The 26,747-nt window shown below is 30.0% G+C and overlaps 1 protein-coding gene across 1 annotated transcript; it reads right to left on the reverse strand.

Annotated features, from left to right (window-relative positions):
* Positions 1-13,554: 13,554 nt before the first annotated feature.
* Positions 13,555-26,316, reverse strand: LOC123290791. Its single transcript, XM_044871122.1, has 3 exons — positions 25,921-26,316; positions 15,276-15,541; positions 13,555-14,269 (listed from the first exon to the last, which is right to left on the reverse strand). Exons 1-3 carry the CDS (start codon positions 26,272-26,274, stop codon positions 13,555-13,557), a joined length of 1,335 nt encoding a protein of 444 aa, XP_044727057.1. The 5' UTR covers positions 26,275-26,316.
* Positions 26,317-26,747: the final 431 nt, after the last annotated feature.

Genomic DNA, 26,747 nt, shown 5'->3' on the forward strand with positions numbered 1-26,747 from the left:
TGCCCATTTTAATTATTTAATTTTTTAGTATTAAATAAACATCTTTTTCATTTATTTTTGTGTGTTTATTTTTGTACAGGGAAAGTACTTATGGGTTTCGATTCCCAGTCGATTTTTTGTTGAAACTTTGGGAAAACGTTCTCCTTAAGAGTTTCAATGAGTCCAGGGGCCGGCCAATAATAATGGATTGTTTCCGTGTAATTAGAACTCCAGTGTTTATATGAATCTGTTATATATATATATATATATATATATATATATATATATATATATATATATAAATAGGATGAATCTGGAGGAATGTTTCTAATTCGACAGAGGAAAATATTTTGGGCTCCCAATTTAGTTTTTCAGTCACTCATACCTAAGAACATTATCTATCTAACTAAAAATAAGAGTACAAATTTAATTCAAAAATTTGAAATATCTTGAGAATTTTTTTTTTTTTTTATAAAAAAATAACAATAATTTACCCGTCACTCAAGAGATAGGTCGTAATGGTTCAAGGGATAGCAGTTATAGTTGTGTTAAATGGGCGAGCTAGCGAGTGGCTTAACCGGTCTTGGAGGGTGGGCTAAGCATAATATAGCTATAACTAGCTGGACCTGTACGAAATTCCGCTCCGGTAGTTACCGTAACCCGTGGCCACCCCGTATCCATGGCTAAAAACAACAATACAATAAATTTCGTAAAAAAGAGGTGAGAAAAATCAATAGTTCTTAAATTAATATTAGGAGAAGATGTATTAAAAATAGTAATTATGTCTAGAGCAAAGACAGCGAACCAATGGCACGCGACACATTATTTTGAGCACGCCTCCGATCACAAAGTTCACTATGAAATAGTATGTAACGAACGAACGCGAGTGATCCTACGAACACACGCTCATTTGTATAGTAGTTACATCGTCGACTACAATTGGCATTTTGAAATAATGTCACGGGTTTGTTAACAGATCACAAATCTGTTAGTCAAAAAATCGAACTAGAACAAAAAGAAGTAATTCCAAATGCAATGAAAGATAGAAATAAACAGTCGACGTCTACGCTTAAGTATAATGGCAAAAATCAAAACAATAATCTTGGTCGGCGGAACCTCCTCCCACCCCTTGACATCACATTGTGTGTAACAGCGTAAGAGTATTTGGTGTGGGTGAAGGTTTCTAAAAATTCACTTTTTACATTAAAATGAGACACCTTCACGTTTGGGGAAAGGGTAGGGGGTAGGACTGTGGCCATAGTTGTATTAAACTGTTGATATTGATGTTCGATTAATATAATTACAAAACCTTGTTTCGGCTACTTTTTTACATTTCGAGTAACTTTGTCTACTTTTGATCGGCTGTATCTCGGGCACTAATGAGTCTAGAAAATTCTTTTAAATACCAAATTTTAGCAAATTTAATGTTCTACAACTTTGTAACCGACTAAAGAGTATGAAATTGGCTTAAGTAACGAGATATAAGCGAAAAACTGTAAGAAGTCCGAAAATTTTGGTGTTTTTGCCCCTCTCCCTCGGGTTAGCACAGGGTCCTCAAGGTCGAAAACTTATAATAGACATCATAGAGAATACCCAAATAGCCTGTATTATTCGCCTAGTCTAAAACTATTTTGATGGAGGAAAGACAGTGTAAAGAAATGAAAATAGTTATTTAAAATGACTATAATCAATTTTATTTATTTACAATTAAAATATACAGTAAAATAATAGGCACAATATTAAAAAAAAAAAAATACAATTTCAAAACAACTAAAATAGAGTTTTTTTTAAATCATCACAGTTTGTTACATTTTACGTTTATTTTTTAATTTTAACCAAAAATTAAATTTGTAATGAATGCATAATTTGGTATATTCAACACAATCAATTTTAAGTGGGGAAAAATTACACAAGTTTCATAAAAATTCTTACGTATACCTTAATAATAGTATACACTCACTCATTGAGTGATATGATTAGATCTCACATCTTATAATCAATCTTTTAAAAATTTATACTTCGAAATTATATTTGAATAAAATATAGTTCACACTTTTTTCATGCGATACAATATTTAGTACTTAATTTTTGGAATTCCATGATAAATAAATATAACGAAAATTATTTTGGAAAATTTCCACTATATTTTATATTTTTTTAAATTTTAAATTAATTAAAATAATTATTTTGATAATGGCCGTAATGGTTGAAACAATTGTAACAATATTATTTTAATTTAAAATAATATTAAAAAATATAGTGGAAATTTTCAAAATAATTTTGTTTTATTTATTTATCATGGAATTCCAAAAATTAATGTTCAAAAAAATTAATTAGTACTTTTACTCCAAACTAATCCTATAAAAAGTTTTAAATATAAAGTTTTTGGATAGTTTCATGATAGTTTTGGAATCATGGCCCAGAAACACACATCAGACCTTGATATCAGATTTACGAGGGGTTACGAAGAATCAGGATCAAAATTCATTTAAAACGACAAAATATTGCAAAAAATTCCCAAATTCGAAAAAAATGCTAAACTTTGAAAGGCTTTATCTCGGAAACTATTGGGTCTACAAAGACAATTCTAGTCTCATATTGTAGTAAAGGACTCCGCAATATTAGATAGGAAAATGACTTTCTGTGAAACTTCTAACCCACTTTAAAATTTTCTTTAGGTCATTCTGATCAAAAGTTCTCACAGCCACAAATTTTAAACGAGTAATTTTCGAGTTACGGGCAATCAAAGTTACGAATATGTTATAGTTTTAGTACCTATATGACTAGGAAAATGGCTTTCCTTGAAACTTTTTCAAACATCCTCCAAAATTTTAGATTGGATTATAAAAAGTTTCACAGAAAGCCATTTTCCTATCTAATATTGCGGGGTGTTCTTTAATTGATAGTAGAAAAGTACACTACTCAATTAAGCTTATCAAGACATAGGAAAAAGCATTTTACCAAAACGTATTTTCCGAGATAAGTAAGCAAAACAATAAAGTAAAAAAAAATTCCAAAAAGGCCATTTTCAAAGCTGAAAAACGAGGCAAAGTTGAAAATGACTCTTTTGGAGTTTTTCCAAACATTAAATTGTTTATATCTCAAAAACAGTGAACCTTACGAAAACATCACAAACGGCCTTTTTTACGTGAAATGACCCATAGTGGAGAAAGGGATATATAAAAATTAGAGAAATGGGATTTCTGGCAACATCTGGAATATAGTAAAGAGTAATAATAATATAAGATTTTCTGAACAAGAATCAATTGACAAAATGTGGCCCTCTCATTTTGCAAACTCAAATACCTCCAGCTCCTGCTCTATGAAAGGACGTCGTTTATTATGGAGGTGCTTCATATAATCAAAGAAAGTGAGATAATTTGATAACTAAATTCCACGATAAAGACAGCAAATTGTTTTTGTTTTATTTCATATAAACTGTCAAATAAAATTATTTGATGTTTTTTTTTTTGGTAGTAAATTTTGATTTAAGTCACTCCTCCTCCTACTATGGCAATACTAAGACTACGATATACCTGTAATAAGTGCTCTGTAGTTGGATAAATTTATTGATTTGTTTACTTATCTCATAAAGTACGAAATTTGATAGAAATAGTGTAATTTTCTGAAGTCAATTAAAGAACATCCTGTATACTAAAAGTACAAATTTAATAAAAAATAATTTAAAAATTATAAATTATAAAGCCTTGGTCTACTCTGCTCGCACATCTTTTAAATGGACGGTGACACCTTTCTTTTGCCATTGCTTTTACTTTCAAATCAAATCAAAAAGTATTTTTTTCTTTTGTATTTTTTTATTCTAAGTGAATTCTATTTAAATCTATTAAAATATGTCAATTATTGGGATTTCTCCTTAAGAACAATGTATTAAAATGTAAACTTTAATATTAAACAATTATTTAAAGAACACGGTTTAAAAATTTCAAAATTTATTTATAAGCAGTAGGACTACTTATAAACAAAGAATGAAGCCTTAAGATCTTTCCAGCATTGTATTTGTAGTTGCAGTTGCAGTTCAGAATTGAAAAGTAAAGTGTTCACTTTTGCACTGCAGAGCAGTGCACTTACCGCACGTAAAATTGAAAGAAACATTTTAAAAATTCAGCTAAAACACAGAGTTCGTTGCGTGGACATAAGACAAAAAACAAAAGTCAGAGACGTTGCGGTGAGTATTCGAGCTTTGAAGTGGCGTTAAGCGGGACACAGCATTGTACAATTTGGACGCCTTATAACTGTATCAGAAAAAAAAGTCGACAGCACAAACGTTGGAGCGACGATCTGATCAGAACAGAGTAGTTTCAAAAGGGGCTGGCCTTTGCCCAATTATTAAGACAATAATAGGCTTATTATTATTTGCAGTTCCCATGCTAAAACTATGGTCTAACCCACTTTTCGATAGAATTTAACAAATTTTTTTTCACAGACTAAGGATAGGGCTTACTACTAAATCCCAAAAAATTAAAGTTCCAGAAATTTTGACCAATTTGCGTCAAAATTTCAACTCTTTACGTCAAAACATTCCTTTCAACTCTTCTACTTTTTTTTTATATAATTTTGTCGAGAGAATTTTTTAATATCGTAAAAAATAGCTGGGGGGATACTGAGTTTTAGATACTTTGACTCTTTTACGCGAATTTTGCAACTGATTATCTCGCGATCTAAACATTATTCACAGCTAATATTATTCTGAGTCTGTGAAAAAAAATAGGCCAAATCTGTCGACAAGTAATTTCATGCTGGAAATACCTTAATCTATTTGAAAAGGAAGCCGTACTATCTTAAACTAAAGAAAAATTTACAAACCACAGGCTATAGAATTAGTTGGAATTTTAGATATTTTTTCATTGAAATAAAATAAATTTTTAATTTTTAAATAGAATAAGTAAATAAGATTCTCTATGAAAGCTTATGCTTCTACTATCACAGTAATATTATTGTATAATCTCAAATCAACAAAACTACTTTTAAACTGAATAAAAATTTTAATTCCATTCAAAAAATATTCAGCTTGTTTTTTTTTTAATTTTCCTTCACTTTTACCTATTTTTGATTTCCCCATTTTAATTCCCCAAAGGAAAATGTGCAATCAAAAAGTAACAAAGAAAAAAAACGTGCTTGCATACCTATGTCGAGAACAGATTTTAAAAATAAGTACGTATTTTTATTTATAAGTTACAAAATTTTATGCTTAATACACAATACCACTCATTGGTCAACAAATTTTTATTCGTCATGCGAATTTTTCCGCCGTCATATAAAGTAATATTTCTTATGGAGTTCATGTACTGAATCCGAATCAGACTTTGTTTCACTACGTCAAATCCATTCCAAAATTTTTTTAAATAACTTATTTTCCCTCTTAATACCTTGAATTCGCCCGAAAAAACTGTCAAAATTGGGAAACAGCATCGATTTTAGTGAAACTTTCCGTACCGTGTTTATAGGACCCCAAGGAACATTCAGCCAACTTAACATAGTCATAAAGGGCATAGGGCTCTAGCGGGGTTATATGTGGTCCAAATTTTTTTGAAATGCTTATTTTGGCTTAAAATTATCATCTAGTAGGTATTTTCGGTCACTGAATATATCAATCCGATGTCAGATCATACGAATTCTGTTACGTATTCCAAAAATCGTGATTCGATGTGCGTTTACGCGGATTCTGTCCATCTTCCGAAAATGGTGCCACTTTTTTGGCACAAAAACTGCAAATTCAATATTTATCGTTCAAACTGTTTTCTAGAAGGTATAATTGATTCCTAATTACGAATTCGATGTCATATTACATGAATTCTGCCATGTCTACCGAAAATCGTCCTATTTTTTTTACACAAAAACGGTAAACTAAATATTTATCGTTCAAACTGTGCTATAAGGGGTATTTTTGTTCGCTGATTACGAATCATAGAATCCGTGCAATCGGACATTGGATTCATAATCAGCGGTCAAAAATATCTTCTAGAGCAAAGTTTTGAAGATAAATACTCCTGTTTGTCGTTTTTGCGTAAAAAAGTGAAATTCTTGGCCAAAAAGGCACGATTTTCGGAATACGTGACAGAATCCGTTAATCTGACATTAGATTCGTAATCAGCCATCAAAAATACCTCCTAGATAACAGTTTGGATGATAAATACTTTCCTTTGGATGATAAAAAGTGGAATTTCGGGTAAAAAATGGCATGATTTTTGAAATACGTGACAGATTTCGTGTAATCTGTAATGATATTCGCATTCAGCGACCACAAATACTAATCAGATGACAGTTTTAAGCCAAAATAAGCATTTCAAAAAAATTTGCCCATAAAACTACATATGCCCCCTTATAACTAGGTTTAGTTGGCTAAATGTTCCTTGAGGTTTTATAAACACGTTACAAAAAGTTTCATTAAAATCGATGCTGTGTTTCATCTTTTCCTATGTATCCCGGCTTATTAGTTGTACTATCTAATAACAAATCATAAAGGATATATAATCAGTCTTGCAAAAAATATTTTCTTAAAAATATTCACATTCAAATACATATACTTTTGTTTGTTTTTGAAACTAATGTAAAATCAGGGTCGAATAACTAATTTTTTTGATAATGAATCGATTTTGTTCGTAATTGCATTTAGAAAAAGCTCCCTAAATTAGATTGTGATTCTTTCCTATTCCCTTTTACGGAAATTCGTGTATAGAAAAAAACAAATTTTTTCACATTTCAGATACAATCTCTGGAAAATCTGACAAAGAGAAATTCTGATTTTGGATTCAATACGTAGAGATCTGCAGTAAAGTATATTTAAAAATTTAAACGATCAGCTATAATTCATAATTTGGGAAAATTATCATGTACTTTTTAAATAAATTTTAAAATTAGCATCTTATATAAAATTTGTACAATGTTACTATACAGTAATATTTTGTTTGAATTATCTTGGCAAAAACATTTCTTCTGGTATTTATAAAGTACTCTATATTGTAAAAGCACTACGTTTAAGTTATTACATTATGTATTAGGTTACATGCTTTTATAATGTTTTTTTTTATTGTATACATCATAAAATTTAATTTTTTGTGCTTTCCGCTTGACACGACGCTACACTCTTTAAAAACAATAACTATTTTAATATTACTGAGAGTATTTTTTCTCCACTAGTTCAGTTCCATTCGATTATCTACTTCAAAATAGCTGAAATCATTGATGTATCATTATACAGAGTGTCCCGTAAGTACCGCATGCTTTTGTTGCATCAGGTAGAAAATAAAATTCTAAGACGAAAAGTCATTTCCATTTTTTGATACGATGTACGGATAGTTAGCTATTAATTAAAATAGGCAGCCAATCAGAAGCATTGTAACTAAAAATTAAAACCACTCGACTCTGATTGAGCCTAAATTATTAAATAATTATTATTGTTATTAAAAAAAATAATAATAATTAAGTATTAAGTTTTCAGTTTTTAATAACAAAAATAATTATTTGATAATTTATTTTTAATCTATCAAAAATCATTAATTTAGTCAATCTTAGTCAGAGTCGAGTGGTTTTAATTTTTAGTTACAATGCTTTTGATTGGCTGTCTATTTTAATTAATAATGGAAGAGGATTTTTCGTCTTAGAATTTTATTTTCTACCTGATGCATTAAAAGCGTGCGGTAATTACAGAACACCTTGTTTAAATACTTTATTATGTAATAGTGAAGTGCCTGGTCGGTTGGAGTGGAGTTTTGATCTCGGATTTCCGGAATTAGGAATGAATTTATTTGATCGAAGTGGATTTTTAATTTGTTTAATCATTTATTTTTAACCTTGAGATTTACCGTTTAAACGATAGTTCTACCCCTTTTTTATCACTTCTATCGCTCTACAGTCTCTTTTCTGAATCAACCGATTTTTAGAAATTTTTTTAACAAATAAAAAATAGGAGCAAATAGATACATAATAAATAAAAAATAGAAGCAAATAGATAGGATAATAAATAAATAAATTTCTAGAAATGTCTCTCCAAACTGAACCGATTTTGAATATCATCGGCCCTTTTTTAGCTGTTTCGGGTACGGAACCTTAAACTCGCACTTTAAACATAACTAAGAACGCTCTCCTTAAATCAGTTCATCTGTTTAGGAGCTACGATGCCACAGACAGGCATACATAACGGTCAAACTTATAACACGCATCTTCGGGGGTTAAAAATCGAGATAAAATTTTGTTTAATTGTAAACTTGTTCATATATATTATAAGCTAAACATTCTATATATTTTTTCATTTTTCATTCACTATCTCGGAATTCAGAGCATTTTATGTTTTCAATACTCCAGGAACTCCACTATAAAATAAATAAAAATATTAGACTTGATTAAGACACTGACTCATTAATAAGATGAATTACGCAATTAAATTACGTAAGAAAAATGATGGTCACAGCGTTGGTGGTCGAGGCATTATCGCAAGTTGATTAAAAGAATATAATACAGGCGTAATTTTATTTTTTAGAGGCTTTTTATTCTGTCATTCACAAAAATAATCATGCAATACAATTGAAAGATCCAAATAGCCGCCATACCGCCGCCTTTGCGTATGTCATGACGATTTTTGTGAATGACAGAAAGAAAATGATCAGTCAAAAAAAAAATTAACTCTCTATAGGCACAATTTCACTGAGGCAACTTCTAGGCATTCCGCATACATGTAGTATGCGGCATTGACGCATGCTTCACAGTCTTTCAATAGAAGGAAGCGATAAAAAATATGTCTCCTTGCCTTTTGCTACATTGCTACATACTGACGGTTGTCAACAGTCAACAGATTTAGTAGAAGATCGAAAAAATTACGACGGTTACCATAATTCCTTCGAATTATGGAATAACGAAATCGTCGAATACAAAGATATAAGAATTAAAAACGCTAAATTGAAACAATTATGAGGTAAATATAATTATTGTACGGTAATGGAGGTAAATATAATTGGTGTATTTACTAATGATAGAGGTAAAAAAAGTAAAAAATTTGCAGCGGTCAGCATTTCATCGCGAGCGCGAAAAGCTTCAGCTTAGAAATGCTCGGCTCAAATATTCGAAATAGATACATAAGCGATGGATAGCTATCACCCGTAGCCAAACATCTCACTGTCACTAACAATCTCATACGATGTATTATTGCTTCCCGATATCCCGAAAGTTAGTATCATTTTTTTTTTATCAAATTGAGATTTTTTCAAGTACTGAAAATCGTTACTCATCCGTATGAAATTTCGAAAGCATCGAAAAGCATTATCATAAGCAACCAACTTCTTGTACAAATTTTACTGAATTTCTAGATCATCGACATATAGCTCTCTTCTCCAATATGGTAGCGGTATTCTTTTCGTCTTATGATTCAAAGCGATTACTAAATAAGCAGTTGTCGCGACTGTTTGGAATGACCTGATGTATCAAACTGAATTTGCCTGAATGGAATCGCTTCAGACGCATGCTACACTCATGTACGACAAAGCGCATGCGATGTGGGTCAACAATTCCGCATGCGACATTTAATTAAATTTGGTGCCACATAGTCGAAAGCCCATAATAGGTAACACTAAAAAACAATTATATAGTCCCATGTCGTTCACTGTTGCCTCAGTGGAATTGCGCCTTAACAATTAAAATTAGTAGATTCGCACTTTTGCATCGAAAAGTAATGGATTCGCCCAAATATAAAATTAATTATTTTATTAAGATTTTTTTTAGTTAAAGTCTATCTAAAAAAATTATCAAACGTTTTTTTTAATACATTAGTACCTAAGATACCATGAAAAAATTTGACTTTTTAGCTCAGCTGCTATTACATCTCTGATTAATCAAACTATTTCAGAAATATTAAGATTTAAATTATTGTTTTTTCTGCTTGCTTCAAGGGCTTTTTTGGTCCAGTTAATGTTTTAGTACCTTATAATGACTTATTTAAACACAACTTAATCAAATATTTATTTGTATTTATAGTCGAAACGACTTCGTAGACATGATAAGACGCTTAAGATAGGGAAGCCGTTTTTTTAACAATCGTTAGAATGTTATGATATTGACAGAAATAGATTATTTTGCAGTCTAGATCAGATGCAGTCATGGAAGTTTTATTTGTACCCTGGTTTAACATTTTATCATATCGTCCGAAGTTAATTCATGCGTAGCTTTTCTGTCGTCAATAGTACCGTAAAATCTACGCTCAAATCAAAATGATGACTTTTATTTGCTGTTATTGGATAATTTTAAGTCGAAAGTGCTTTTTATACTTTTGTTCAAAATCCAATAGTTAAGGATTTATGGGCACTATTGAATTTAGCCAATAAAGTAAAGTCATTGTTGAGTAAAGTAGTTTAATGTTTTATTAATAAAAATTTTTCTTCGTACACTACTAGAGAGACTATTTTCGACCATGTTAAGGATAGCTTCTTCGTCGAAAATTTCTTGCTGTTCGGGGCGTTCTGCGCCTCTTTCTGACAAATGACGACTTTCGACTTAAAATTGTCCAAAGAATACGATCCTAAGCTATGCCCATCGAGTGACGTGATACTCTGTATAGACAAATTGCTGAAACGATGAAAATTTAAGTCTATAAGGAATTTTCAGCATGGCATTTGCAGTTCCTATGCTAAAATTATGGTAAAACCTACTTTTCGACAGAATTTAACAAATTTTTATTCATAGACTAAGAATAGGACTTACTATTAAATGCCGAAGTTTCAGAAATTTTAAAACGCGAAATAATTAATGCGCAAGTTCCCAATTTTGGCCAATTTACGTCAAAATTAATAACTCGAAAACAAAACAATGTGTTGCTATTTTTTGTTTTTATTTTAAAAACATTCCTTTCAACTTTCCTACGTTTTTTTAGTTCTGTCGAGATAATTTTTTAATACCGTAAAAAATAGCTAGGAGGACAATGAGTTTTACATGTTTTAATATTCAAAATAGCGAAATTTGCAGCTGATTATCTAGCGATCTAAACGACCAAAAACTCTACAACTTCGGGATCTCACAGCTAACATTATTTGAACCTATGAACAAAATAGTCCAAATCTGTCGACAAGTGCTTTCATGCTGGAAATACCTTAATCGGTACTTTTATTATTTTAATATAATTAATAGCCCTTGTAATGATCAATATTGTTTTTATCAAATGTGTTCTCTAGTCCACACTTTTTTGTTATGCATTTCAAATTGTAAATGGAACGAAACTACATATTTTAACAGATATAATAAGTACTTTTTTAAATCATTTATGTATATTCTTTCTTATTCTTTACATTTTTTTTAATTTTTGTATTTGTAAAACGATAAAATTCACACAAAACAAAATTAGGCAGTCATATTAAAAAATCAGTGCAAAGAAATTTATGCGCGGCTATTTAGTTTTGTTTAAATCACACAATATTAAGTATATTTTACTTTGAAAAACTTTTATCTTTTGTATTGTCTTACATGTTAACACATATCATGAATTAAGAGAGCTACGGATACAAAGAAAACACAATTACGAAAATTTCCAAATATCTAAAATGTTGGTAAATGACGTCATGTTAGTTGTATTCGATGTGTGGCGAATTGGCATCAAGTTGACGCCAAAGAACGAGAAACGGACATTTTTTCAAAATATTGCGCATATTTTGGTCTTAAGGTGATGCTAAATCACCAGTTTGAAATTCTTCATCGAATACACCTAGTTTATTGATAGATTACATTATAGAAACGGATTATTTAATAAAAATTTGTTTTCATTTCTTTTACAGTATTTTAAATTACTTCATTACTTCACTTATACAAGGAAAAAATGTTTGTCCAGTTTTATAAATGTCGTATTTGGGAACCAATTTTTAGCGGAGTGCCTGGAGAATTTTACACCGGAACCCGTTTACACTGAGTAAATTTCAATAATTATGTTTTTAAGACAATTATGCTATTGTTTAAGTTATTTTTTTTGATTGGCTAGTTAACAAGTTCAAATTGGTGAAATACAGAGATAATGGTCGTAAAAATACGATAGCTCGTTGGATTTGAATTATTTTTTCAGAAGTTTGATAATTAATAAATTATATCAAATTTTAATTTAATAGACCTTTTTCACATTTTTCTTTCTTTTTTTTAAATGAAAGTAAATGTCTTGATAAATAGGCTAATTTTTTTCCCCGATTTTTTTGAAGCCACAAGACCGAGAAAACAGACAATGAAAATCATTAAAATTCAAATTGGCGTAAACGATCCGAAAACACACGCAGTTACACGAATGTCGTTGTGACGTCATTTAAAGTTGATAATAATGATATATTAATACGACTGTTGACACTGTTGTCAACAGTCGTATTAATATATCAATGTCATTGTTTGTCGGAGTGACATCACAGATCACGTGTGCGGTGGAGCAAAAAAAAATCGTTTTAAATTATTTCAAATATTGTGTGACTTTTTTACAATTTTTTTCATAGTGTTTTCATTGTTAAAAATGATTAATTTTCGAGTTACAGGCTCTACTCGAACTATATTTTCATAAAAAAATTAGCAAAAAGCATTTCTGAAAGCATTAACAAAACGCATTTCATGAAAAAGGTCTATTTTTACTTCAGGTAATGTATTTTTTATTTATGTAAGTGGCTTTAATGGCTCAATGGCCCTTGAAAAAATATTTTAAATAAAAAAAAAATTACCAAAAACAGAAGGTCGAAGTCAAAATTTTGTGCCAATTCTTTAAACTTTTGTTTTTAGTTTACAATGAAGATGAAAATTAGAGAAAGTTTTGTTAATAAAGAATTAGTTGTCTAACTTGTTGAAAAATTAACTTTAAGACAAATTTCTAACGGTAATAAATTCTTTAAAGTGTTCAGAATACACAATAAATTTTCAAATATTTAAATCAATATTTAATACCCAAAAAAATTATTTAGTGTGAGATACTTGTTTTTGACGCCATTACAACAATCTAAAAATGGCGAAAAAAACCAACTGTCAGCGTTAAATTAAAATTATAAATAACGGGCATAGAATTCCGGGAGTAGGAGTTTTTAATTGGAAATTATCTACTCTTTAAGAATCTTGAAAATTTCATAAATATTAATAGTTTATGAAATATTGGCGAAAAACGAAATATCTTTTTTATCATCTTTAATTGTGTATAACTTTTGAAATTTTTAATGTGCTAAAAAAACGCTTTCGGCACATTTTTCTAGACATCATTTCGAAGCCAACGAGCTATCACACGTATTTTTCGGTTCATTAACTTGTTGACTAGACTACTGTGGTTAAATTCCACAAACTCAATTTGTTAAACTATAATAAATGGTTTGAATTTCAGTGCAAGCAAAGCAATATCCAATACGAATACATACATCTGGCATAAAATTCATGATATGTAAATTACCATCTATTTCAAATATGCAAAAATAAGTTTATTGTAAATTGGGTTGGTCTGAAACTATAAAAGTAAAGAATTATTATCTTAATGATTATTTACTGTAATAACCCGGTAACTATTTTTAAAACAAAGAGGAAGAGTTTTTTTTATATGTTGAAAAAGCTCATAATCATAAACTCACTTACTTGTTATGGTAAAAGTTTTTCATTACTAGAACTTAAATTTGGTAACGATTTAAATAATGATTTATTTTTATCAAAATTGGTTCTATTCGGTACATCATGTAATGAGATCATAGAATTTTTGCCAACTCTTGATTTTGAATGTTCAATATCTAAAGCTAACATTTCTTGAATATCAATTTCCAATGGATCAAAATCAGTTTTTTGAAGTGAATCTTTGGATGTTGATTCATTTGAACTTTTACTTTGAGCTTTCTGTCTGTCTCCAGCTCCGCCGCCCCCCGCACATTCAATAATATTATATGGCTGAACTGAAGCATAACGTATATCTTCTTCACTGCTACCAGCAGTTAATGTTGGAGTTACATTTTCAGTATTTGTTTGTGTAATATTCGATTCTAAATTATTTTTTTCACCAAATACATAACTACTTTCTAATTTGATAGATGTGATATTTTGTTTGGGTATCACATTTGCAATAATGGCAATTTGTGAACTACCTGGTATTTCGCTAACATCTTCATGGTATGATGGAGTGTTGCCCAGAGTTGGCTCATGACTTAAATTGTTTAAACTATTATTTTCTATATTTGCAATTACTTGTGCTGGTCGACTGGACGTTTGTCTAGTATTTGCAATGGCATTTGGACGAATTGATACACGAAACGTTGGTGATGGTGGTGCCACACTTTTTTCTGGTGCATTTTGTATTAAAATTATTCTATAACAAATCAAATAATTTATTTTATTTATCATGTTAAAATATAATAATACACTTAATCCAATTAATCTACGGAGACCCAATTTTAAACAAAATTGCTATCAGAAAATTATTTGTTATTCTGATGTATGAGTTAGATTATTAAAAGTTTCATAAAAATACATTGAGTAGTTTTTACGTGAAAGCGTAACAAACAAAGTTACTTTCGTATTTATAATATATAAAGATAGGGATTATAGCTGAAAGTAGGCTATGATTTGAAAAAAATGTCAAATTAATTTTTATAAGATATTATTATTAATTTAATATTCTAGGATATCACAATCAAAAAATCTATGAACCCTAACTTTCTGCCGCGTGGTAAATAAGCTCCTGTGTCGGTGTGGAACATTTTCTCTCATAGGACATATGTATGGCAGGATGATCATTTTCCAAATAGAGGGGCGTGTTAAAATCTCGGGGAAAAAAGTGGACGCTAACCGTCTGGAAGCAACGGTAAGTCAAAGCATCCATATTTTATAAATCGGGGAAAATAGGTGCAGGCAAAAAAACTAAGGCGATTTTGGAGGGAAGTGGGATTGAAGTAAACCGGAAAAAAAGTGGATCCTAACCGGATAAATTCAAGCGCGGGAGAATTCTCGAACACTATAGTAAAACAAAGTAAGTAAAACTGAATATTTTTACCGCTTGCAAAATAACTTCCATAACGACCACACAAACGTTATACAATACTGGTAGACATTTGATAAGCAACAGCTTCACTACATAGCATAACACAAAGTCGCTTTCCGCTGTCTGTCTGTCCCTATGTATGCTTAGATCTTTAAAACTACGCAACAGATTTTGATGTGGTTTTTTTAATAGATAAAATGATTCAAGAGGAAGGTTTATATATATATAATACATGCATAATATAGTAGAGTCCACTGATAATTTTAGGGGCCGGGGCGTATCGCTAGTACCCTATATAAAGAAACGTTGTACACTAAAAATTTGTTTTAATTACCTATTATGTGCGCGCCAACGATAACATAAATGTAAATATTGTCGACATTGAATATACATAAATACAGCTCCACCCGTAAAACCCACTGCTACAACTACTAATTTTGTCCAAAAAGGCCAATCTATAAGTCCTTTTTGTACTTCTTCTGTTGCTCTATCAATGAGAACAAACAAAGACCATATCACACATAACGCAGCCACGCAATGAAATAATACTGCACAACATAAACGTCTTCTTTCAACGCCTGACATTTCTAATCTTCGCCACTGTAAACAAACAAAATCAATTATTAGATTTTAAATATTGAAAATAACAACTAACACAAATAAATGTAATTAGCGTTAATATAACCAGTCTGTTAACTCTATGTAAAATGCATTAGAAACATATGTTCCCTTATTGATGTACGCGTTAGTTCCCAAAACTGCTACATAGCAACGCCACCAGTATCGAATCCAAATCACTGGCCAATAATTTATTTACAGTCAAACCTGGGTAAATGAGAACTGGATAAGTGAGAAAACTCTATAAGTGAGAGTAAACGCCAGGACCCGTCATTTTAAGATCCAAAAACCTCTATTAGCGAGAAACAGAAACCTCTGTAAGAGTCGTTTTTCCCTCATGGACCTCCGTAAGTGAAACTGCTACTTATCTATACTTCTATAAGCGACAGTCATTTTATCATATTACATATTTACTACATTTGTACTTGCTGTGACTTGTTATTGCTGCGTACCTGTATAAAAGAGAAACGCTACCCATGTACCTGCATTAGCAAGAAACTCAGGTTAGTGAGAAAGCTCTATAAGCGAGAATGAGATTGTGCTCCCTTGAACTCTCGCTTATCCAGGTTTGACTGTATTTATAATTAATTTTTATTTCAGCAAATATTATTATCAATTAATTAAAATTATTTATTAATTTAATGAAAATATAAATATAATTTAAACAAAAATAAAACTTGTTTATTTATTTTAAATTTTCGACTAATACCCCAATTTGGATTCGACATATGTGGCGCTGTCTAATGTTTAATAATGTAACTAACACACATACAAACATGTCTCACAAATATAACTGATATTCCCATATTAATGGGAATACAAACTATAAAATTTGCACATAATTTGCGCTCTCGTGGGTATACAGTGATGTTTATAAGAAAATGTTTTAAACAAAAGTTGTTTATTTTTTTTATACGGAACATTCTTTACACTTTTGTTCTATCTCTAACGGTTTACAAGATAGGTCCTACGGACTCAAGACCCAATTGATGACCTATGTTGCTCATTGACGAACTTGACCTCACTTTTTACGTCCTAAGCACGCTATAAATAATTTCAGCTTGATATCTCTTTTCATTTTTGAGTTATCGTGTTCACAGGCCGACAGACAACCCGAAATGGACTAATTAGGTGATTCTATGAACACGTATCAATATTTTTAAGCGTTACAAACTTGGGACTAAACTTAATATACTATGATATATTTTTTCATATATACATGGTATAAAAAGTGTAAAACGAAAAATTTTTTTATATCTCAACCTATTAGGCCAATTTTAAAAAAAATGTACTGGAAGGTGCTAGAAAGTTTGGCCAGTGCTGTTGGCCAAATAAGCTAATTATTGGAATCCATTCTTAAGGAATTTTTGAAAATTTTAATACTCAATATATTTGAATTTAATTTATGGAGAAAGTCATCATTTAATTTTAATTTAACTTATTCCATAAATAAATATCCCAATTACAAATTTGCCGAATTTTTACCAAATTCAAAGGCGTTACAGTGTTGGGAGCAGGAATACTGATAGTATTCCTGCTAATTTTGAAGGCATTTTTATTACAAATAAACTACTTTTAACATGAATTGAACTAAAATTTTCCAGTAATTAATATTGATGGCATTAATTGTAAATGTGTAAGTGGATGAGGAATTTAAAACGTAGGTATATAATATATATTATAAATTACAAAATGTAAAAACTTTGGACTTCTTATCATAATCGAATTCAATAAATAATACTTTAAAAGTTGTAAATAGACAGCAATATATCAGATAATATTTAGGCAAGTCGGAGAAATTTTTTTTTTCGTCAGAAAACTGAAGGGGTCAGTTATTGACTATTTTTATATAAAAACAAGTGAAAAAAAACAATTGACTGAGTTAATTGTTGAAATACTATGTATAGACAGTGTTGATAACGCAATCGTTTGTTTTTTGACATCACGTAAGTAAAGAAAGATATCTACTCTTAGATAGTCACACACACACTACTGATATTCCCATAAAATACATACTATAAAATTTGCAGCTAATTTACGCCCTCGCGGGTAAACAGTGATGTTTACGAAAAAATTTTTCAAACAAAAGTTGTTTATTTTTATTAGGAACATTTCTTACATTTAAACTTTTATTCTATCTCTAACGGTTTACAAGATGGGTTCTACGGACCCAAGACCCAATTGACCTATATTGCTCATTTACGAACTCGACCTCACTTTTTATGTCCTGCGTACGCTATAAAAATTTCAGCTTGATTTGTTTTCTTTTTTGAGTTATCGTGTTGACAGACAGGCGGACAACTGAAAATGGACTAATTAGATGGTTATATGAACACCTGTATTAAAATTTTGTTCCTAGCATCAATATTTTTAAGTGTTACAAACTTGGAACTAAACTTAGTATACCTTGTATACATTCATTGATGCGACTATCATATAGGAATGTCAGTTATCCTTATCATGTGTCTATGATATGTATGTATATGTTCTCTCTCTAAGAGTGGCTATCTTTTTTTATTTTCATGATGTAAAAAAAAAAAAACAAACGATTGTTCAATCAACACTGTCTATACATGTTATTTCAAAAATTAACTCAGTCAATTGTTTGTTTTCACTTGTTTTATATAAAAATACGACTCGCCTATATACTGTTTTTTTATTTTTAGAATCTAAATATCAGTGATAAAAATTGAAAAACAACAAACATTATTAATAATATTCGTAAATGCCAACATTTTTTCATTAAACAGGCGACAGGTCGTCAAAATTGTAATTTTTGAAAATTCAATTGAAAATAGAATGCGAATCTGCCAAAATGATGAAAAATTGACATATAATTAAAAACATCCTAATGGTCCATTTTAAACAAGTGAAATTTACAAAATTTCCAAAACCCCCGACAAATTTTCGAAATATAACTAAGAACATTCCCGATCAAATTACCTTTCAAACCAAAAATAAATAAACTCAGCAGTTTAGGAACTACCATGGAGGTTATAAAGAAGGAGAACGATCGCAATAGAAAATATTGTCCCCAAAATATGGACAAAATAAGTGAGGCGCTGGAATCGCTAAGTTGTCTCATTAAATGTGGGCTGTTGTGCGCTAATATACTACTTACCGACGACAGCGCGGCTGGTGGCAGAAAAATGAACTATAAATTCTACAAATTGTCAGGGACAGGTGCGCTAATGCTTTAGTATATAGCGATCGTTCTCCTTCTTTATAACCTCCATGGGAACTACAATGCCACAGACAGACACATTAAACTTATAACACCGCTCTTCTTAGTCTAGGAGAAGGGGGGAGGGCGTTTTAATAACACTGAAAATGATTACACTCTAATTTTTATCCCCTTTTTGCAACTTCTATTGGGATCCTTTTCCCTTTTTTTCAAAGTAATATTTTGGATATTATATATATATATATATATATATATATATATATATATATATATATATATATATATATATATATATATATATATATACAAGGTGTTCTGTTATTGACTGCAGAACTGGGACCTATAGAATAAACTCATAACGGCAAAGGGAAAAGTTATTTACCAATTTTGGATCTGAGGCCTATTATGCGAGATAATTAACAAAATAAATTAAAAAATTATTCATAAAAAGAAAATAACTTTATCGAATCACAGTTCAATAAGATATTGAAGGATGGTATTGTGTTATTACATAAACTAAGTAATAATAATAATAATAATAATAAGAGAAGAAGAATAAGTAGGATGTGTTACATTGTACATAAATACAACCATTCCCACTACTATATTTTATTAATATGCATGCAATAAACTAAACTGATGGTGACTCAGTCAATTGATTCAGACATGTTATGTGTATTATTTTATTTTGAAGAACTTTTTCCTTCGTCTTTATGAGCTTAGCTTCGTCTTTATGTAGACCAACGTTCTGCAGCAATAACAGAACACCCTATATATATATTTATAGGTTTATCTCTTGGAATCATTTTCCCTTTTTTCATAGTAATATTTAGGAGTTGTAAAAAAATTGTCGCCGATCCGATTTTCGATATATATATTTCTAACTAGTCCTCCAAAAATATTTTCGATACTATTTACTATTTGGCATGTTACTTTTAATAACCAAGTATGGCGAAATTTGTAAAGTATTTTGAAAGACGTAGTTTGAATGTTTGAGTCAATAAACTTGTAAGACGTATTTTGAATGTTTTGAAGCCATAAAGCTACCGGCGGAAACGCATTTTTAATTATTCCATGTTAGTGATGTGACGAATATTCGCAAGAAACGAAAACGATGCGAAATTCTGAATATTTGGCGAATGTATTTAACAAACAAATGAAATTATATTATATGTTCGAATCTAAAAATGTAGCACAGTTGATGGTATTTGATAATTAACAGCATAGAATAATATAGTTAACAGTCACAATTTTTTGCTGATGTTGACATAAACCAAGTGTTGTCAACGTAGAACATGCAATTCTTTAGTCATAATTTTGTGACAACCTATACACGTAATCCAATTATTTACAATTGCGACAAAAAACTCAATTGATTAGTAGATTCCAAGTTAAATTGGACTTTGAGAAATTATACGTTAAAATTGCTACTATAATTTCAGAAAATACAGAATATTTCGAAAACCATGAACTTAAAGTGACCTTAATGAAAAACACCTTTATTTTGATCGTAGAATCTGCAAGTGAAATAATAAACAGAGTAAAATAAAATTTTGATGAATTCCGCGTTTCCGGTCTATATATATATTACGAAAATAATTTTTAAATGCACAGTCAATAATCCTCCATCTAGTCTTGAAAAAATATTTTATTAAAATCAAGCCGCTTAGCGATAATCTTCCGTTTTTTTACTTTTATTTTAATGGTAAAAAGTATTTCATTAATTTAAAAAAAAAATTTTTTATTATAAGGGGTTTTTTATGTTGACATATGCTTGAAACTCGAAAAATAACATATGCTTGAAACTCGAAAAATAACTTTTTGATAAAAATGCTTCAAGCGAAAAATGTTGTGTGTGTATCTTTTTTTTTCGTATCAAAATTGTTATTTCGTATAATTGTTTCTGGGAAACCTAGACATTCAAAAAACTTTCCAATAAATTCAATAAAGTGATTTGTTTTTCTATGAAGACCGTTTTTGTTCAACTGGAATGAACAAATGCATAAAAAACAAAATGTTTACTATCATTTACTGTATAAACTGTCAATTTTAAGCACATGTCAACTTGTGCTTAGTGTCCTTACACTCTGTATGTAAAGTCTTATTTTGTAGAAAGCCTGATGAAGGATTAATAAGATCTGAAACTAGTTGCAGGTTAGAAATATATCAAAAAATCTGCGAAAAATAATTTTATTTAATTATTAGTTATTATCAATAATTTCAATTTGACGAATTCACGAACGCAGAGTTTCGGTGTGGCCGAAAATTCGGCCGATTTTCTGCCGAAACCGAAACTGATGCCGAAACTAGAATTTTTGTCGAAACCGAAACCGAACCTTCGGTCGGACACTAGGTACTCTCCACCTACAACACACCCAACGAATACGAAACTAACCTCGAATCAAAACAAATATTTTCGAATAAACTGTATGTGGATAACTTCATTCATTCATCATACATCGACTTTCTAACAATTTCCGCGCGCTGAACATTCGCCTTCGCGACCGCGAATATTGGAGATAAACATTATGAATTCGATAATGTGATGAATTCGCATGAATTCATATTATTTCCTATATGTTTTCGCATTCATATTCGAATTCGCGAATCTAAAAAAATACAGCATTCGTCACATCACTACTACAGTTATGTACATAGCAAATATATTATTAAATACAAATTACCTATACCGGGTGTCAACCAAATCTTTTCAAAAAGATACCCTATTTTGTTACTATGTATTAAAAATGATAATTTTATTTTTGGTTGGAATGAATCTCTAAATATCTTTGCTGTGAATTACAACCCCCGACTATACTATGGCGAGGATTATGTGTTTGATCGATATGTATGTATGTTCATCTGTTCCCTCCAAGCTACTAAACTACTTATCATAATTTTACAAATGAGGTATCCTTAAAAGAATCTTGATCGTCCGCTGGTGGACTATATGACTTTACATAAAATTTAAAATGGCGCACTCTAGAGGACATAAAGTTATGATCGAAAAACAAATTTCGATTTAATGATAGCGTGTTTGGTATCAAATGAAAGAGCGTTATTAACATTCTTCAAAAATATATATATTGTTATACTTTATTACGAAAATATAACCAAAAAATATGAATATGTTAAAAAATAATAATAACTTAATGATACCGTACGGTATCAAATAAAAGGACGTAATTAGCACGTTTCAAATATATGTATATACTAGCTGTGAACTACCCGCTTTGCTGGACAACATTCCCACTTTCACCCCTCCCCCCATATTCCATATCCTTTTCTAGGTTACTATCTATCACCTAACTAAATTTCATCAAAATCCGTTCAGCCGTTTAGGCATGATAGAGCAAAACTCCCAGCAAAAACCATAAAAAAATCACTAACTCAATTCAATTTTCTGCCTACTTCCTACCCCCTAAGTACGATGACGTGATCATTTTGATCTTATATCCGTTTTTAGGTAACCATCTATTACCTTACTAAATTTCATCAAAATCTGTTCAGCCGTTTAGACGTGAAAGAGCAAAAGTCCCAACAAAAACGACTAAAAATCACTAACTCAATTTAGTTATCTGCCTACTGCCTACCCCCTAAGAACGATGGCCTGATTATTTATAGTCTATGACCATTTCTAGGTTATCATCTATCACCATACCAAATTTCATCAAAATCCGTTCAGCCGTTTAGGCGTGAAAGAGTAACAGACAGACAGACAGAGTTACTTTCGCATTTATAATATTAGTATGGATATAAATTAATAAAATAAAGTTCAAAAACTAAAACCCCGACGCTCTTACAAAATCGTGCTCTTAAAAGTATGAAAACAAGAAAATATATTCATCTGAAATTGTTATGATAATAGAAATCGTCATTACAGTCGGGGGACCTCTTTTCCGTCCTGTGGAAAACTTTTTAATCTTAGAGGTCCCCCGACTGTAATGACGATTTTACTTATCATAACAATTTCAGATACTTGCACGGATACGTTTTTCGCTCTGGCAGACTGTTGGTGATGGGCATTAAATATTATGAATTATTAATATATTTTCTTTATTCTGTTAAAATTTCAAGACTGATGAAATGACAACATTAGATTTTTTTTAAATAAATATTTATAGCGTTCTGGCAATAATTAGGAGGGATGTAAATGTTCTGGCAAAAATTATATGAAGTAAAAGTACTGTCGAAAGTAATTTCCTAAAATTTTATGACTTATACTTAAAAATAAGCCTTATTTCTTACCCTCTTTAAAAATTTAGGGTAGTCCACCTCGGCCACACATGGCTGCCAGAAGTGGCTTTTCAGTATCTGTAGGTATTGAGGTTTTACTATGAAAAGTTTCGTGACTTTTGAAATGACCACGTAAAATTGGTCACTGATTCTTGGTCTATAAGGTTTTAACTTTAATTGAAATAGTTTTTTTTTAATTTCTATCGACTAGTTTTGGAGAAATCTATGAAAACATATCATCCATCTAGCCGTTTACCATAAAACCAATGTTAAATATGTCTAGTTTTGAAGTCATTTATTTTTTTATATATTCGGGCAAACCCCCCTAAAATTTTCAGAATTGTTTTAGACTTAGTTCAACTTCATATAAAAAAAATCAAGCCATTTATCCAAAATTTCCCTGTCGCGCGTACATCCTTAACTAAAATTCGATTTGGTACACCGTGCAAAATGATTTTGTGACACCGTGTATTTATTATTATTAAATTACTTTTAAATATCATATCATATAAATTATTTTTATTACTAAATGTTTGCTGATAATATACGACAAAATACAAGCGATCATGTATCAATGTTACCTACAATAGGGATGTGCGTAAATTAGCCGCAAAGATAAAATTTAATCAACAGATCAATGACTTGTAAAAGAAAAATATTAGTATAAAACTTCTATTTCCTTGCTAATTCTACCCGCGAATGGTAGGATATTTTTTCAAATTTCAGCAGTGGATTGTGTACCACCGCTTTATAGCATCTACCCTCTCTTGATATACACAGTTTTCAATTTTGTTAAATGTAAAATAGTCATAATTCATTGAGTATATCAGAATAGTTGGCTATGATTTGTTTGACATTTACTATTTTAAATTTTTACAGAGTTTTTTAATTTATGGTTCAAAATGATTATCATAGATCTACTCCAACTATAATCATCATTTTGAACCATAAATTAAAGATTTCTGTAAAAATTTTAAATATGGTAAATGTCAAATTAAATTTAATTTTTTTATTTTTTTTTTTAAATATATCTTTATAAATTATAGTTCATGTGTTACTCTGATATATCAAGTATATTGCTGTACAGTTTCATTAAAAACCATTCGCTAGTTTTAGCGTGAAAGCGTAACAAACAAACATGCTTACTTTCACATTTATAATATATAGGGATAGGGATAGATAAATGTTTGCGATAATAATATGTCACTATAGTTTTTTTAACTTCATGTTGTCTATAATATTTACAAAAGATAATCCTAATTATTATTCTCACAAGCAGTATGTCAGGCATGTTTCTTTATAGATCGAAAATCTGAAACTATATTTTATCGCTGTATAAAAAAATTAAAATAATGGTTATAAAGCTATACATACTGTGTACAAAAAATAAGATGACATTTGAATTTAAACTACGCGCGTTTGTTGTGCATTATGAATTCCTTCCCCCCGGCCAAACAGTCAACAAGGAATATTATTTGAACGTTATGCGTCATTTGAGTAACGCTATCCACCTAAAAAAGGGCGGAATTGTGTATTTCAAATAATTTTTATCTTGTTGTATATTTTTCATTTTTTTTGAAATTGTGTTTTTTATATCAAATCAACACAAGCCACACTGAATATTTAAAAAAAAATATAGGCAGAAGAAAAAAGCACAAAATGATCTTACAAAATTGAACATGTACATAACCAATCATTCAAACTAGCAAAAAAATCAAAGCCAATCTGAGTAAAAAAGTAATCGCTACATTTATAATATACGAAGATATTATAGGATCATGGCTCCAACCGAGTGTCCCACGACACCTCTCTTTTCTTTTCCTGTCATGGAAACCACATGTTCTTCCTATTCATATTTTAAATGTCAAAATTGGTATCTATATTGTTCCATGTATTTTAGTGTGTACCAAATTTCATTGGTTGGCTAATTAGCGCCCTCGTGGGTAAACAGTGATGTTTACAAAAAAAATGTTTTAAACACAAGTTGTTTATTTTTTTATAAGGAAAATTTTTTACATTTAAACTTTTATTCTATCTCTAGCGGTTTACAAGATGTTCCTACGGACCCAACACCCAATTGATCTATAATGCTCATTTACGAACTCGACTTCACTTTTTACGTCCATGGTACGCTATGAAAATTTCATCTTGATATCTCTTTTCGTTTTTGAGTTATCGTGTTGACAGACAACCGGAAATGGACTAATTAGGTGATTCTATGAACACCTATACCAAAAACCAAAATTTTTTTCGTGGCATCAATATTTTTAAGCGTTATAAACTTGGGACTAAACTTAATATACCTTGATATATTTCATATATACATGGTATTCAAACCAAGGAAGTATTATAAAGAGCATTTTCACAACAACAACAACAAAAGTTTATAACAAAAGCTCTGTCAGAATTTGGCAAACTACTACTACAAATTGTATAAATTTTAAGCCGGCCTGTTTTGGGAAAAAATTTAACACTAAATTCAAAAGTTTATCAAATAAAAAAAACAATTTTTTTACATTTTATTTTACATTCGATGAGGTGCTTTTTATTGTTATAGGCTTTTTTAATATAAGTGTTTTCAATAAACATAAATGAAACTTGAAAATTTAATACTATGCTACATTGAATTTCACTTGTTGAATATTTCTATATTCGAACAGTTATGGAATAAAAAATACAATTTTCAATAAATCCAGACATAAAATAGACATGTAAATAAAATACCATTTCACTTGAAAAAATGGTTCTTTTCTATTTCGAAAAGATGTCAAAAAAAATGTTATATGTGGTTTTCTCTACTTGAATAGTTTTTTGACAACTGTTCGAAACAATAGCGAATCGATGAAAAAGCCCTTTTCTCAATGTGTGCGAGAGTTTCTATAAAGGAGCTTTTGAAATTAAAAAAAAAGAACACTATTATTATTAAACATAAAAAACTTACCTCATTGAATGGTTTAATTTTGGTATGCATAATGAAATTAAATTTACATAATTCACAGGATCGTGTCTCTGATGCCGTTAACCATTGTTGTAAACATGCCTGATGAACATACTTTAAACTACCAGAACAATAACATGGTGCCAACAAAGGATTCTGTGCATCAGCTTCACAATGACATATCCGACATATATCATTATTTGAGAACGATATATTAGAGCTAGTTGAACCTAATCGTACACTACTTTGAGAATAAACAGGTGGCTGTTGAATACAACAACTATCTTGTTGTTCTTCAACATTTGACATTTTCCAATGATCGTTGTTCTTCACACTTATTTCGTTGTAAAAGGACATTTTATTATTATTTATAAAATTCACAATTGATTTCGTCACATAATTGCTTATTTTCTATTTTATCTATGCTTTATTAATTTATTATATATATATATATATTTATTTTTTTATTAGCGTTTATAATTATTTAAGAGGTGTTTTTTTATTATTCTCTTTTGTATTTTTTATTCAACACAATTGCATAATGAATATGTATATTAACATATGTACATAATATGCTCTATTCAATACAATATTGTTTGTGAATTTTGTTCTGTCAAATTGATCAAATCAGTCTAATATTAAAATATTTTACTATTTTCATATTGTAGGAGTGGCGACAAAAATAGCTATTATTTTAGGGTGCATTCATTATTGTCTCTACAAAATCATCTTTCAAACACTAGTACTGCATACATGATGATGTCCTGTTCCTGTACTATAATGACCACAATGACATACAGCAATATAACATAAAATTCTAAGTATAACAG

This window comes from Chrysoperla carnea, chromosome 1 (assembly GCF_905475395.1).
Source record: "Chrysoperla carnea chromosome 1, inChrCarn1.1, whole genome shotgun sequence".
Lineage (NCBI taxonomy): Eukaryota > Metazoa > Arthropoda > Insecta > Neuroptera > Chrysopidae > Chrysoperla > Chrysoperla carnea.